This window comes from Schistocerca americana, chromosome 2, assembly GCF_021461395.2.
Source record: "Schistocerca americana isolate TAMUIC-IGC-003095 chromosome 2, iqSchAmer2.1, whole genome shotgun sequence".
In the NCBI taxonomy this organism is placed as follows: Eukaryota; Metazoa; Arthropoda; class Insecta; order Orthoptera; family Acrididae; genus Schistocerca; species Schistocerca americana.
The window spans coordinates 354,243,119-354,259,289 of record NC_060120.1 but is presented as its reverse complement, the minus strand read 5'-3'; the positions used below and the strand labels follow the sequence as shown (position 1 = coordinate 354,259,289).

General features: G+C 38.6%; 1 protein-coding gene across 1 annotated transcript in view; it reads right to left on the bottom strand.

Moving 5' to 3' along the window:
- The window catches only part of LOC124596328 (dynein axonemal assembly factor 5), a 98,345-nt gene extending 89,990 nt beyond the window's left edge, over positions 1-8,355 (bottom strand). Inside the window, exons 1-2 of the mRNA XM_047135431.1 lie at positions 7,693-8,355; positions 5,436-5,619 (exon numbers count right to left, since the gene is read on the bottom strand). Coding sequence (XP_046991387.1) covers positions 5,436-5,619; positions 7,693-8,305 — 797 coding nt within the window. The 5' untranslated portion in view covers positions 8,306-8,355. The remainder of the gene's footprint in view (positions 1-5,435; positions 5,620-7,692) is intronic.
- Between the last annotated feature and the right edge of the window lie 7,816 nt (positions 8,356-16,171).

The window sequence follows — 16,171 nt, the reverse complement described above, 5'->3', positions numbered from 1 at the left end:
GGAATGTACACTCTCAGAATGTTAACATAAACCTCATGGTGAAGTACAATGCCTTTCTTTGAGTGTCTGCCACTGTGTTGGATGACCATCTCATATGATGATACTGTAAATGATCGACTTGGTAAGTTAATTATATTTCATTATAATTCTTCCAAGGAATCGAGCCCAGCATCTACCTTTCCTAGAACTAGTTTTATATTATAATTCCATTTTATTCCCTTCAGAAACTAATTCCTACATATCTAACAGCTGGTGACAGCAACCGGTGATTAACCATTAATCATGTAATAAAACAATAACTGGTCTTTCTCTATTTTTGTGTATGATTTGATACATTTGTTAATTTTGGAAGGCAAATGCCAGTTCCTGCTCCAGGCACCAACTCTCTGCTGGTATTTCAGAGTGTCATTACTGTGTTTTGGTACTGTAAATGTTAATGTTCCTGTATCACCATCTTGGGGCAGGCCCAGAACTATTTTCACATCTGACAATTTATCCTTGGTAAAAATTACATGCTGCATTGTATTTGTGTCTTCAGCACAAGCACAAAGCTGGTCCAACATTCCAGAATGAATATTCACTCTTTAGTAAAATGTGTGCTGATGTGAAACTTCCTTGTAGATTAAAACTGTGTGGCGGACCAGAACTCTAACCTGGGATCTCTGACATCTGTGGGCAAGTGCTCTACCAACTGAGCTACCCAGAATGACTTATGACCCATCCTCACAGCTTGCCGCTGTTATATCCTTCCTTCCAGGAGTGCTAGTCCCACAAGTCTTGTGGGAGAACTTCTGTGAAGTTTGGAAGGTTGGAGATGAGGTACTGGTGGAAGTAGATCTGTGAGCTAGCGGAGCACTTGCCCATGAAAAAGGTCTTAGGTTGGAACCGTCCTGGTCTAGCACACAGTTTTAATCTGCCAGAAGTTTGGACCAATATTCTTTAAGCTCGTGTTTTGTTCCTAGTTCACAGGTTGGAATCATTTTGAATGCCTTCTGGTTGGCAAGGAACTGTTGTTAACTACCCACTGAGTCTCATGAAGAGAGAGATGCAAGTTTTTCAATACTTGGGGTATCACTATCATTTTCTCCCCTTTCCAGTTCAATTAATGAATGGTGTGTGGGAAGAATGACTTTCATGAACATAATCTCTCTGTGATTTACAAAGCCCCTCTTGTACTGTCTGCCATTGAAGTTTGTTGAGCACCTCTGTGGTACTTTCTCACTTACTAAATGAATCTGTGGCAAAATGAGCTACTATAAACATCCTGAATAGTAACAATCCTATAATACTCCATTAGAAAACTCCCAAAGCTATTTCCCATCTTATGATTTTAGTCATTTAACAATGTGTTGATGCCTGTCTGCTAGGAAATCTAGAAACCAACAATGAGCTGGTCCAGTACCACATAAACTCTCATTTTGTTCACTAGATAGCAATGTGAAAATGTATCAAATGCCTTGTGTAACTCGAGGAGCATGGCATCAACCTAGGCATCATTATCGATTGCCTTTTGAGTGTCACTGATGAACAGAGTTAGGTCTACTTCAAAAATCACAGTTGTGGAATAAATGTTGTTTCCCACAGAGGTAATTTTTGTTTTTCAAGACAGTCATAGAACATGGGGAGACAACAGATTGACCTCAGCAATATAAGCCTGTAATTATGTACATATATGTGATGACTTTTCTTGAAAACAGGAATGATCTAAATCTTTCTCAAATTGCTTGTAACACTTTATTGCTCCAGCAACCAACAATCAACTACCCCCAGAAGGGAAACTAGTTCTTTCACATAATCTGTATATAGTTGTATAGGTATCTCGTCAGGTACAGTAGCCCTTTTTCTACTGAACAGTTTTAGTTGAATTTCTATTTGTGATCACTTGAATCACGGGCTGTTAGTTTGGCATTTGAACGATGAATGAAAAGAAAAACTGCATAAACATCTGCAGGAGTATAACTTCAACATTTTGGCCTTCAACTCGTCATTTTCCATTTTGGTCCCAGTATGAGCACCGGGTGACTGTATAGATCAGTTTAATAACTTCAGGTAACACAGAAACTTCATTTTTACCTCCCAAAATCAGTTAGGAAAAATTTTACTATATAATTCATTAAACACTATTTGCATCGCTCTCCTTAAGCTAATTCCAGATTTGCTCCGCTATTGTTTGTCAACATGGCTTTCAGTTTGTTTAAACTGTGAGGAAATTCTTATTTCAAAACAAATTCCAACATGGCTACTGCATGACAATGGCTCATTCCTATTCCTCAACACTATGTCTGGCAAATTACTGTCTAAAGCATTTTGTGTGTATTTTTTAATTTTATTCACTAACGTTCCACATGTTTGTCTACAGGCATGAGTATTTCCAAGTTGACTTTTCCTCAGATAATCTGCAATTTGCTTCTTGTCATACACTTTAGCAAAATAATTTTAACACCCTCCTCAACCCCCACCCTTCATGAACATTGGACCATGTCAAGAAAGGGAGGTGCCTTAACGATACAGATATTTGTAACATAGGTGTGACCACAATAGAGGGGAATCTGTTGAGAGGCCACACAATCTTGTGGTTCCTGAAGAGTGGCAGCAGCTTTTTCGGTTGTTTCAGCAGCAACAGTCTGTATGACTGACTGATCTGACCTTGCAACATTAGCCAACATGGCCTTGTTGTGCTGGTACTGCTAACAGCTAAAAACAAGGGGAAATTATATATGTTATTTTTCCCAAGGGCATATATCTCTACTGTATGGCTTAATGATAATGACATCCTCTTCACTAAAATATGCTGGAGGTAAAGTTGTCCCCCCACAGTTGGATCTCTGGGTAGGGACTGCTCAGGAGGATGTTATCACTGGGGGTGGTGGCTGATGATATTTTATTGTTCAGAGCATGGAATGTTAGACTCCATAATTGGGTAGGTAGGTCAGAGAATTTAAAAAGGGGAAATGGAGCGGTTAAAGATAGATATAGTGAGTATTAGTGAAAGTTAATTACACAAAAGGGGTAATGCAAGAGTAGGTTTAATAATGAATAAGAAAATATGAAGATGATAAGATATTATGAATAGCACTGTGAATGCATTATCATAGACAAGATAGACAAGAAGTCAACCCCTAACACAACAGTATGAATTTTTATGCCAACTTGCTTTGAAGATGAAGGAGAGATTAAAACACAGTATGATGAGGTAAAAGAAATTATTCAGATAATTAAGGGAGGAAAATTTTAATTATATCATTAGATTAAGGAATTTTCATTCACTACCCTGTGTTATTACCTGATTGCCTATAACCAGCAGCAACTAATTACCAACATCAAGACACAGTGTAAGTGCACCACTTTAGCTCCAACCCCTATGTCGCAGATACATAAAAGAGGTGGCTAATGTATGCAAGCTCTTACCAGTTTCATCTTGGCAGGATAATTATCATCTTTCTGATGCACGTTATCATTGCTCACAGATTAAAGGAATAGTTACAGGCGATCTTTGAGAGACTAACACCTTAAGTAGATCAACTCACTTGTTTCTTGGACCAATTTTCTAATACCATTCTTACAACACTCTTACAAACACATTACACTGATCTCCACTCCAGTTGTAAGACACTGCTCTGACAATCACTAGCTGGAAAAATGAAGATGCATGTTGTTACCAAGTAATCCTAAGGAAATTTGTGCACAATGTTCTTAAAGCTTAATAAAATCTTCTCAGCCTTCCATTTGCACCAGGCGGTTAAAATTCCAAGAGCTTTCGACCGAGCTCTACTCGGCCATTGTCAAATGGTAAACGACTGCCATGTCATTGCGGCCTCACCATTATACAGCAGTGCTGCTGGTTGTGATGTCACTGGTGCTCTCTTCCTGACCAACTGCGGTAATGTTTTCGTCCCGCGTCCATTATGCCTGCTTCAATCTCACGATGGCCGGGCCCATGCCATGCTGCAAACGACCATCCCTGTTGATGATGTTTTCAGATATTTTTATTTCTACTGCTTATTTTATGATGCTATCCCAAAACCCCTTCATCTTCAAAATGACAGATGTTTCTTCAAATAGAATTCGATGTTGATTTTCTGAAGCGTGTTCTGCTATGGGTGATTTTTCAAGCTAGCACAGTTGTAAGCACCTCTCGTGTTCCATCTGACATTGCTCCGCAATGCATACTGTTTGGCCAACGTAGTAGTAGCCACACTGACATGGTATTTTGTAAACTCCAGGCATTCCAAGCCCTAGATTGTCCTTCACAGGCCTCAAGAGCTGCCATATTTTTGCTGGGGGCCTTAACACTGATGAGATGATGTGCCTCTTCAGGAGCTGGTTAACCTTTCTTGACATAGGTGAAAATACTAGTCACTTGTTCTCTTCTTCGGTGGTGTTTTTCCTGCCTGTCTCACCAGAAGGAGCCTGTAATGCATTGTGGTGATCGTAAACGTTTTCGTGGAAGACTTTCTGGATGTGGCGTAGTTCTAGTTCTAGTGCAAATTTCCACCGCCTGAGACGACTTCAGCACGGTGGACGAGGGTGTTTAGAACAACACATTTTTGTGCCGGATGTGTGTGTGTAGGTTCCCTATACACACTGTGGCTGAGGTGCCCACTGGTTTTCCAGTGAAAATGTCAAGGACTACAGGGTCGCATTACAAAAGAAGTGGCAGAAATAAAAAAATCTGAAAACACCATCAACAAGGATGGCAGTTTGCAGCTCAGCACAGCCTGGGACTCTGCCATCACAAGGTTGAAGTGGACGTGGTGGACAAGGGATGAAAACATCACTGCAGTTGGCAAGGAAGAGAGCACCAATGATGTCACAGCCAGGAGAGTCGCTACATAACAGTGAGGCCACACCAACAAGCATTCATTTTGCATGCATCTGACAATGGCTGAGGAGAGCTCAGTCGAAAGCTCATGAGATTTCACAGCCAGGAGAGTCGCTACATAACAGTGAGGCCACACCAACAAGCATTCATTTTGCATGCATCTGACAATGGCTGAGGAGAGCTCAGTCGAAAGCTCATGAGATTTTAATCACCTGATGCAGCTGAAAACTCAAGAAGATTTTAGCAATCCATATCACCATAAGACAATGCATTCATACATGTTCAAAGCTTTCTCTAAAACAAACCACTACTCCACTTGCACAAGCAATCAGAAATCAGAAAGTTCCAGCTACAGTTTTCAATTCTTAGCTTCTTTTCTGTATTGATTATGTACAAATGTCAGATTTTCTCTCTCTCTCTCTCTCTCTCTCTCTCTCTCTCACACATACACACACACACACACACACACACACACACACACACACTCTATCTCCTCCCCCCCCCCCCCCCTCTCTCTATTTAGCTGATGCTATAAAGGGAGCTTTGATATTGGCAACTGAAACTAATTCTGGAATCTTACCTTTATGTGTGTATGTATGTATGTGAACCTTACCTTGTTAAGACTAGAGGTACCAAACGATGAAAAAATGAATAACGATCTGGTAGGTTGCACAGCCAGTCTGCCACGACCTGGGTGACAGCTCGGCGTACAGCTGGCACTGAATCAAAGAGACGCTCTGCCAGTGGCACAGCCACAGTCTCTATACATTTACTCTTGCCATAACGAATCACAGTACCTGTAACGTATAATCGTCAGATAAATACACTTTATGAAAATAATATAACTATGTCTTCAATGACATTCATTTCTTTTTTTTTTTTTTTTTTTTTTTTTTAGTTTCTAACTTTCAAAATGCATCTAAAAAGTTGGTGAATGGACCTGTATCCAAATGATAATGTGAGTTGGCCACTATGAGACTCTAACCAAACTTCGTAGTTACCAGTGATCACAATGCCTTTACAGCATACTAAAAAAATAAAATATCCTAGCTGATAGATATGGATAAGTTGCAAAAATTTTCAGCAAAAACTAACAACCTTTATTATAGTGCGTAAGCCTTTCTGTATCTACATATACGTGTCCTGTAAACCACAAAAATGCCAAGATAATGACTATTAAAGGCACTTTACTCATCTGAACTCTTAATGTCTGGATCATAATAGCAAATGGTAACTGCACAGTCAAATCATTGTAGGGTCAGTTGAGGTAGCCTAATGGGGTAATTTTAATCTTTCTAAATATTCAAATTTGATATATGTTCTAGATTTCTCAGATGGCTATAATATGGTGTCAGTACTTTGTGTTGGTCCCAGTGATAATGTCATTTTTGAAATAAATGTATGTTTTTCTTAACAATGCAATGAAGACCAACAATTATAGTTGAAGATATTTTGCTAACAAACCAGCTGTGATACAGTAACCTAATTCAAACTAGGTCTACATACGTTTTCAACACAATTTTAATAAAAATTAGTAATATATCACAAACAGTTTGTTAGTAAATTATAGTTTATGAATGTAGAGTAATTTGGGTATAACTGTAGGTGAGGGTGGCACAATGCTCTTGGTTTTCCCATCCAGGTCATGCCACATGTATATGTCAAGAGAAGAACAGCCAGATATGACTCAAATGATCTTGATAATGCCAGAGAAGTAATAAAAATATGTACAATGCTACTAAAAAAATTCAACGTTCCATACAAAACACTAAGGTGGTCTTTGTTAGGCCTAGTTATGTGAAGCCTTGGTTGTATTACAAGAATTAACTCAAATTCAAAAATAATAATATGATCAAGGGTTTCAGTGCATTACCAAAATGAATGTGGTAAGGTAGTGAAGGGGTGTGGGGCAAAGGTAACAGTGTAAAAACCACACAAGCAAAACAAATAATCAGTGAAGCTTTTATCCAAATGCTAGGGGGTGTTCACTGCTACATTTTTCCAGAGACAACCGACATCAAATGGATTGATTTAGGACAATGTGTTTTTTGCACCTTATTTTATTGGAAAATATTTCAAATTTTCTTGCATGACATGAAGTAGACTTATCTGTTTATCCTGTCATGTAACTCATGTTATTAATTTTCATCAAACTTTTTGGAAACTTTGAGATCTGTACATTGTTGATTTCATGGACCTACTCTTTTTTGGGGTATTCGTAGCATAATAGTCTGTTTTACTTAATAGTATACTTATACACAAATTCCCCCCATCCATGGGATAATTTGGGTATAGTTCAAACTCAGTTTTGTTATTATGATAAGAAAGGATCACCATACTTGAAAATGTAGTAGAATCATTCTAAGTCACATTGCTAACACATGAAGAATTGTCAGGAAAACTGTACCATGATAATAAGCCATTAACCTTATAAATGATGTTCCTTTATACCCAAATCACGTCACACAACTTGACCCTAAGCATCACTCAGTAATTTTCATCTTTAGTAGTGTTGTAAACAAACAATTATTCACAAAATGAAATGCAAGTGCCTTTCTGTAAAAGCAAATCATTAACTCAATTATGAATAACACTGCTGTGTGTTTATACTTTGCAACTTCAAATCCAACTTAAGAATATGAACATAAAAAATATTGTATCAGCACAGTCATATTATTAACAAGTGTAAACCTGAGGCACATTTTAAAAACTGCACTGCACTCGTTGACATCAAACCCTGAGCAGTTATCTTCTTGGATGCGAATATACACCGCAATATTGAAAGAACTAAACACAGCACTGCAAACCATGGATGGTCCTAAATACAGCTTTAGTTTTACTAGAACTCAAGATTGTTCACTTGCACCTACCTACTGTAAATATGGCAGCAGATCTAATCCGGTATTGCTGAAACAAGAAATTCTGGAGAAGTGGCTTTATTAAAAGCTCCGTGTGTTCGTGAACATGTTGTGGGACCAACTTTGACAACTCAGTAGCACAATCACAACTTTCTTTTTTGATTTTTGGATATGGATCAGGAATGGTACGAGAAAGAATAGTTATTACATCCTCGATGAAAGGTACTAACTTGTCAGAACATTTAACAATGACACTGCGTAACAAAATCACTAAACTTAACCTCACTTCTTCTGACGGCTCATTTATTTCCTTATCCCCAATTCGTTGCAGTAACACCGGTAATATATAGGATATAATATGTTCATCGACATTAGGTATTAACTGCACTGCCTCGGTAACTATGCGGACTGCTGCTTCCCGACAAACTTCTGCTTTGTCAGAAAAACATCGAAGACACATTTTCAATATTGGAACAAGATTGTTTCTAATTTCTGATCGCTCACATAACATCTCCTTCGAAATTTCTTCCAGTGCCTTTTTCCTGTGTCTTTTGTCATCGCTCTGCAATGCATTTGAAAGACGTCCCACAACACCACTTTTCCACTGCTCATCTACTACTTCCATTCCGTCAAATTTACGTCTTCCATTTGTAAACAGAGTATCACCAAGGCAACCACGAGAGCAGCCAACATTCGCATGCCATTTAGAATAGACCGCTAAAGTTGCTGGTACAGTCGACTCCTCGTAATCTGAAACTGAAGGGAGCAGAGAGTTCAAAATAATAGGACTTCAAAAGATCGAGAGGGTGAAGGAAAAAATTCAAATAAAAGTGAGTTCATTGAAAGTAAACCGTTGTATATACATAAAGGAAACAGGAATCTAGTAGAAAACTTTCGACCCATAGCTGTTCTTCAAATAATATCCAAAATATCATTTATAATGATGTTACGATGTAAATTAACTATAACGCACTTTTTAATCTACTTCTTGTGCTTAACTAGTCATACGCGTCTTTCTGATTGGCTAGGGGGGAATCGAAATTCAATAAGCGGAAAAAAACTAATTCCCTAGCAGTTATTCCAGCGTCGAGGGTCGACGCAACTTGCACCACGGAGATAACCCACCGTTCTGGGTATATTTATTTATTAGTTCAACATTTTGTTATATATACTTACTATTATAACTATCCCTCTATATGATAATATGTTTTTTCAGAGTTTGAAGATGGTTCTCAAATAGAATCGAAACCGGCCACTCCAATAAAAATAAAGTTGTGATGAAGATTGCTTTTAATCTTTAAATATCCAAAATATATGAGAAAGTAATATACATAAAAATCTGGAACTTCCTGGTATGCAAAACAGGGATTTCTAAAGCCGGGTTCACACACGCAACGAAAGTATCGCCACAAGTCAAGTCATTCTGGAGTGGCGCTCTGAGCTACCGTTCACACAGGGCGCCACAAATTCTTCGTAATTGCGCAGTTTGCAAAATGACGTCACCTGTCTCAGCTGAAATGATTCGGGCCTGCACACACTATGACCTGATTTCCTATACAGATTAAACGGCTGTACATATTACTAAATAAGATGTTTTGGAAACATAATAAATGTAAAATATTACTTACCAAAGTGTTTCTCGTCTCTCTTGTCTCGACTACCTGTTTTAAGAACCGGTCTGCAGCTTCAAGCTAAGCAAGACTGGGTTTATAAACACCGTCTGTAGACGCACCGCTCTTAAATGATTTCAGTACTTTTTAATGTTCATTCATGTAAGCATTTCGAATGCATCGAATTTTTAATTTTGTTGTAACTACATCAATTCCAGGTACATATTCACGCATAGTGTTTACTACCTCAATTAATGCAGCATCTCTCAAATTTCTGTCTTTGTATGATTCTCTTTTGTGGTTCCAAAGCCATTCTCGTTCTTGATACACCTCTAAGAATCTCATCATTGTCGCAGTTGACCACTTTTTCGACATATTAATAGCAAACGCACAAACAAAAGCACTATCTACGAACGAATACGCACTAGAAAGGTTTGAATCCAGACGCGAGGTAGCAATCGAATGACGTTATTCGATTGTGGAGAAGGCAAAATGGCGCAACAAAGTAGAACCAAGTTAAACTTTTTGTGGCGTGACAAAAGTTGCGCTTCTTAAATGGCGCCACCGAAAACCAGGAGTTCACACATGCAACTACAAAGCAACTGCAGTTCGCCATTAGCAGTGGCGTTACTTTTGTTGCCTGTGTGAACCCAGCTTAAGGGGCAGTACAGGTTTGTCAAGGGGTCATCCACCATTATAGTGGCTTCCAACTTAATCGAAGATGTCACTCAAGCAATAGATAATAAACAACTTGTATGTGGCATCTTTCTAGACTTACAAAAAAGCATTTGACTGTGTTGATATGACCTTATTGCTGGACAGACTACGGAACTGTGGCATTCGAGGCACGGCCCATAATCTGATTAGATCCTACCTGACAAATATGAAGCAGTTTGTGTCTATTAGCACTACAGAGGGAGCATACAAGTCAAACACCACTGACATGAATTTTGGTATTCCACAGGAGTCAATATTAGATCAACTTCTTTTTATTATTTATGTTAATGATATTCAGTTTATAACAAACCCCACTACAGCTATCTTATATGTAGATGATACCACGTTAATATGCCGCAATCCCAGCTACTCTCAGCTCGAAGTGGAATCCAATACTGCAGCATTTTAATTGTTCTACGAGAGATGTTGTGGGGTCTCTCTCTACCTGTAGTGTTGTGATTATGTATTTCTTTATTAAGTGTTTTGTTAATGTTTACTGCCATAACGATTATCTTAAGTACATACAGGTTATGAGCAGTTAGTATTTTAAATTCTTTAAACAAATTTCTGCAGGACTCTCTGGCACATTTCTTTTTATTTAAACACAAATAAATCGTTCTCTATTGAATTTGATCCAGAGAGGCAAAAAACTGATGAAAATCAAATTTTAATGGGTGATGAAAACATTAAAAGAGAATACTCGACCAAATTTCTTGGCCTGACATTTGATACAGAGTTAAACTGGTGTCATCAGGTAAATGACATTTGCAAAAAGCTATCTGTTACCACATATGCCCTAAGAAAATTGACACCTTTTTGTAACATTACCACTCTGAGTCAAATATATTTTGTACTATTTAAATCCAATCTAAGATATGGGATACAATTATGGGAATCCAGCAGTAATATGCAAAGTGCACTTACCCTACAAAAGAAGACACTTAGAATTATGAAAAGAAATGTGCCAGGGAGTCCTGCAGAAATTTGTTTAAAGAATTTAAAATACTAACTGCTCACAACCTGTATGTACTTAAGATAATCATTAGGGCAGTAAACAGTAACAAAACACTTAATAAAGAAATACATGATCACAACACTACAGGTAGAGAGAGACCCCACAGCATCTCTCGTAGAACAACACTTTATGAGAAAAGCCCTCACTATGCAGGCATAAAACTACGCAATTGCTTCCATCCTAATATCTCCAAATTGTCCATTAGAGAACAAAAAAGAAATTAAAATTATGGCTCCTAAACAATCCTGTATATTCAGTAGATGAGTATTCCAATGTCAAATTGGTTTTATGTATAGTCCATATATGTAACATTATTCTCTCAACTTACTTTATAAAAAGTTGTACAGTTGATGTCAGATATAAATAAATAAAAATAAATACATATTACATCCATATGTACAGTCTTAGACATAAAAACTGACCGCCGGCCGGCCGCCACAGAGACTAAGTCTGAGTCGTTCACTTAAGGTGGCCAATAAAACTGACCGCCCCTGTCAACTCTTAAGTCCGGCCATCTGCACAATCTGGCAACACTGTAAGATGCGGAAGTGTTAGGAGGAAGTGTTGTCTACTTCCTAGCTGCTATGGTTGGAGTGAGCCCGTGGTCTTGCGGTAATCGTCGTGTATTCCAAACTTAGAGTCGTATGTTCGCGTCCAACTGGTTTTTTTTTTTTTTTTTTTACCACATTTCGGTCTAAAATTATGAGTCTGATTGAACATCGAAGACAATTCGCTTAACATTGTACCCACCCACAATAATAAGTATTCCAGAAACAATTCCGCAGGACAGTTCGTGGCTGCGTCGCGATCATAACAGCTTACGCTCGGGCGTTTCCTCGCGCTGCAGCGGCTACCGGCCACCGGCCAGACGCCACCCGCCGCCTGAAATCCGGCGCCGCCCATGTGAAGGCGGCGCCACGCTGTCATTATATGTATCAATGCCATTTTCGAATTTGAAGGTCTAGTTATCATCTTGCAGTTAAGCATTGGATTTTGCATACTTGAAAATCATGAACTACAGTTAAGCATTGTAAAATTGAGTGGCAAGTGGAAAAAGGTGTAACATCTGCAACACAACATTTACTTTGGTATAACAGAGGGGTGAATGTAGAGGAGGCAGCTAGAAAGATTTGAACTGTGTTTGGAGCGAGTGCTTTTGGGAAAAATACGCCAGAAAAAGATATTCTTGTTTCAACAAAGATCGTTCTGGCATGAATGATTTTCCACATTAAGGAAGTCTCGACTGCTGATATATGTGACAGATTACCATTTTTCCATCATGCGACATTTGCATTCAACAGGCAAGATTCAGAAGTCTTGTGTAGGGGTACTGCATGCTCTAATTCGAAACAACAAAAATCAACGGAGTGACTATTATTGAACGTCATCAGGACGCTCATTGAGCATTCCTATGCAGTACTGTTACTGGTGACGTGTTATGATGCCTTTATCGATAACTTCCTAAGAAGAAATGAAAGGCTGAGCCCCACCAAAAGACGTAGACTAGAGCAAAGAGTAGTGTGAACATAATATTTTACATCTGATAGCTCCAAAAGTGTGTTTTGGGCTACGAATTCTGCCCCAAGGGGTGTGTGCAACACAGCTGGAATTTGTTGTCAACAACTGAGACACCTTTCGGTCGCAGTGTAAGAAAATCGAGTAACAAAACTACATCACCTTTGCTACTGCATGATAACTCACTCTGTTGAATTGAGAAACAAAACTATCCAGGAGATTGATAGGAAAGTCGTCTCTCAGGCACTTGTAATGATAGGGAACTCCTCTCTCAAGCACTTGTCCCTCTCGTCATATATTTGTAAAATTTTACCTTTCCTGCTCTGGATCGATCAACCATCAAGGCAATTCATTTCTAGACGAAAATACTCTTAAAACTACACTGGTTTCATGACATCGTTAGAACCAGTGGGTTTCTACAGGCGTAGAATTTGCAAACAACTTTAGCATTGTCAGATTGTTTTAGATATCGTGAAAGAAAATTGAGCTGCTGATTAATTTCTCTTTGATGACTACTGTTACGATTAGTAAACTAATGGAAAATGAAATTAAAATATTCTATGTACTAATACAAATTAAATTCAGCTTACTACAGAAACATCACGACGGCACTCTATCTTAATAAAGCATTAAGTGTCTGTAAGACGATTGAGCCTATTTTAACACGAATTACTAGCATATTACCGACTTTTGACTTCGAAAAGATCTGTATTTACTTCATTTCCTGTATCATTCGCAAGTATTATGAAAATGTGGCATTTCATAGATAAAATTATGTATTCATAACAACAAAAAATATGTCAGCAAAAAACAAAAGTGGCATTATGAAATTGACAGTACCGTAAGGTTTTTGCTCTGACACTAAGGGTTACTGTAAGAAGCAAGACGAATTTTGCTCGAGCTTATCTTACGATTCCCTTATTGAGTTTGTATCTGCCTGCTTGTAGCTCAGCTATGGAAGAATTAAAAATCTGGCTCTCAGCGAGTCTCGAAAGGCGAACGAAAGCAGCTTGCACCTGGTAGCCAATCATGTTACCTGGGAACTGGTTTTTTCCTAACGTGGGAAGACATCCTTTTGTGGTTGAATTGTTGGCAAAAGTCAGTCAGACGTGTGCCGTTGGTCTAAGCGTTTCGGTATGTTTTTCTACAGGTTTTGCCTGTTCCAAATAGAGAGTTGAAGTCTCCCATTAGTAATTTTGCTCATAGTATTTTCGAGTGTGTTCCAGAATTTTTAGACATTTTTGGTGTTTTTCTTATTTTCGATGTTGGTGGGAGCATGTGCATTGATGAGTGTATATTTTTTACTGGGGCTCTGAATGAGCGTAGTCATAAGTCGATTGTTGATGGGTGTGATTTCTTTGACAGAGTTGATGATAGATCTGTGTTCGAGAAATGCAATGCCGAAGGTTGGTACGCCTTTCGCTACCTTTTGTTGTATTTTGCTCTTGAAGATGCAATGGTTTTCGTAATGCACGGTTTCACTGTCAGTTAGTGGTGGTTCGTGAAGACCAAGGATGAGAATTTTTTGTTGGTCGATTTCTTTTGTGAGATTATTTAGTTTGGACGAATATAGAAAACGTATGGTGGGAAGTAAACCATCACGCTACACTGTCGACGACTTAATGAAATCAATGCCCCTACGCCTTCGAGAAATCTTACGTAATGATCGTGGGTGGGTTGGTTACTAAAAGTATACTCGTCCACAAAACCCATGTGGACAATTATCTGACAGTCGGTCAAGCTTTGCTTAGTCGCAGCTCTTTAGATACAAGGCCATTTACTTTCAGTCTCCTCCTTACAATTCTTGCAATGCAAGGTAATTGAAAAATCTCATCCACTCGACGCCAACTCAGGAATTGACTGGTGCATGTGTTGTTCAACACACAGTAGTTGTCACCCTCACTGGAATCAATGACTGTTTGTGTGTGTGTGTGTGTGTGTGTGTGTGTTTTCGTGTTCACGCACAATGTGAATCAATACTATTAACATTAGAGAGACAACCAACAATAAATATTGCATCAAATATGACTGTAAAGTATTTTAATGCGATGGGAAGTTACAAACTGAATTTTTATCCAACCCACGACCTGCATATTAAGTAAGATGTATTAATTCCATAGTATCGTTAGCAGAGACAGTGCGCTCTTGTCGAGGCTCGCGACAAGTGCAGCGATTAGCAGTGCCCAATGCCGCCGCGATTTGTTTATGTTGGCTGAGCGCGGACACTGCAGCAGACGCTTCGCCATAAACAGAAAGAAATCACCTGGCTCAGACTGCAGTGAGCGGATATCACAGCCTGCGTGTTCTTACAGTAACCAACGTGAGACTCTACTCACAGGTGCCATGGAGCAATTGCAACGGGTATCATGTCATTAGTCATCAGATTATTCACCGGTGATGAAATGTCCACTCTATTTGAATCCCAAGAAAATAGGAACCTTCTCACAAAGGAATGTGAGGTGATATCAAAGTTTATCCAACATACAAAAATTAACTGCAGGGCTTTCATGTATGCAGTAGTAGCACACAAGGACATATTATGTCTTGGAAGCGTATACTTCATTTCCTCTTCTCATATTAACGCCCTTGTTTTAGTATGAAGTGAGAAAATTAACACGAAAAACTAAAGTTCCTGAGAAGCATATCAGTCATTACCTCTTCTCATATCATAACTTTTGTTTTAGTATGAAGTAAAAAAATAAACAGTTTAAGGTTGTGAAGCATAAGATAACACCAGATTCTTATCGTAGGCGCTATCGGAAACGCAAAAAGCATGGTTGGATGCCGTTGAAGTCCCCTTTACACTGATGGCAAGACAAATGTTCGCAAATCACCTCTATTGCCTCAAAAAACAATTGCATCTTAAATATCGGAGGACCTACGTCCACACTGTCACAGCGCTTTGAAATACAATTAAGACGGCAGATTAATATTTGTGACCGACTGGGCTTCGAACCTGGACCTCCTGGATACTAGACAGAACAGACATGCTGATCACTGCACTATTATTTTTTTAAAAAAGTTTGAGAAGACTTCCAGCACCAGGTAGGCGGAGGCAAAGAGGGCAGGGGTCGAAGATCCGAGGCCTGGCCTCGATGCCTCCCCCATACCTGTCACTGAGCAGCTGCATTATTCCCATGTATTCCATGTTTGCACCCATATATGCCTTTAAATTGTGGAACAAAACTGTAGTAGTAATTAAGGTAAAATAAATAACAGATTGCCGCCTCCAATGGCGTACGTTCCTTGTAGAACATAACTTCTAACAGTGAAAAGGGTGACGGAAAAATACATAACGAACATTCATTCAGAAATATATTCACAATTTAAGGTATTTTGCACTGGATGCATATGAGGTCTGCCAGGAAGCCCTATATTTTTCAACAAATGGAAAAAAATTCGGAGCCGGATGGGTTTTGCCAAATTGGAACAGTTCTGATTTTAGAACCAACGTAAAAGAATATTCCAGGAATAAAAAGAAGTGAAATAATAGTGTTCTGCTTCTAATCAAGAAAACTGTCCACCTCTTCATATCCCACATAAAGCAATAGATAAAAAAAATTGAAATCATTCCTTATATTTGTTATTCTTTCTCAAAGAAAATGTTATTCTGCAATTTTAAACAAGTACTCTT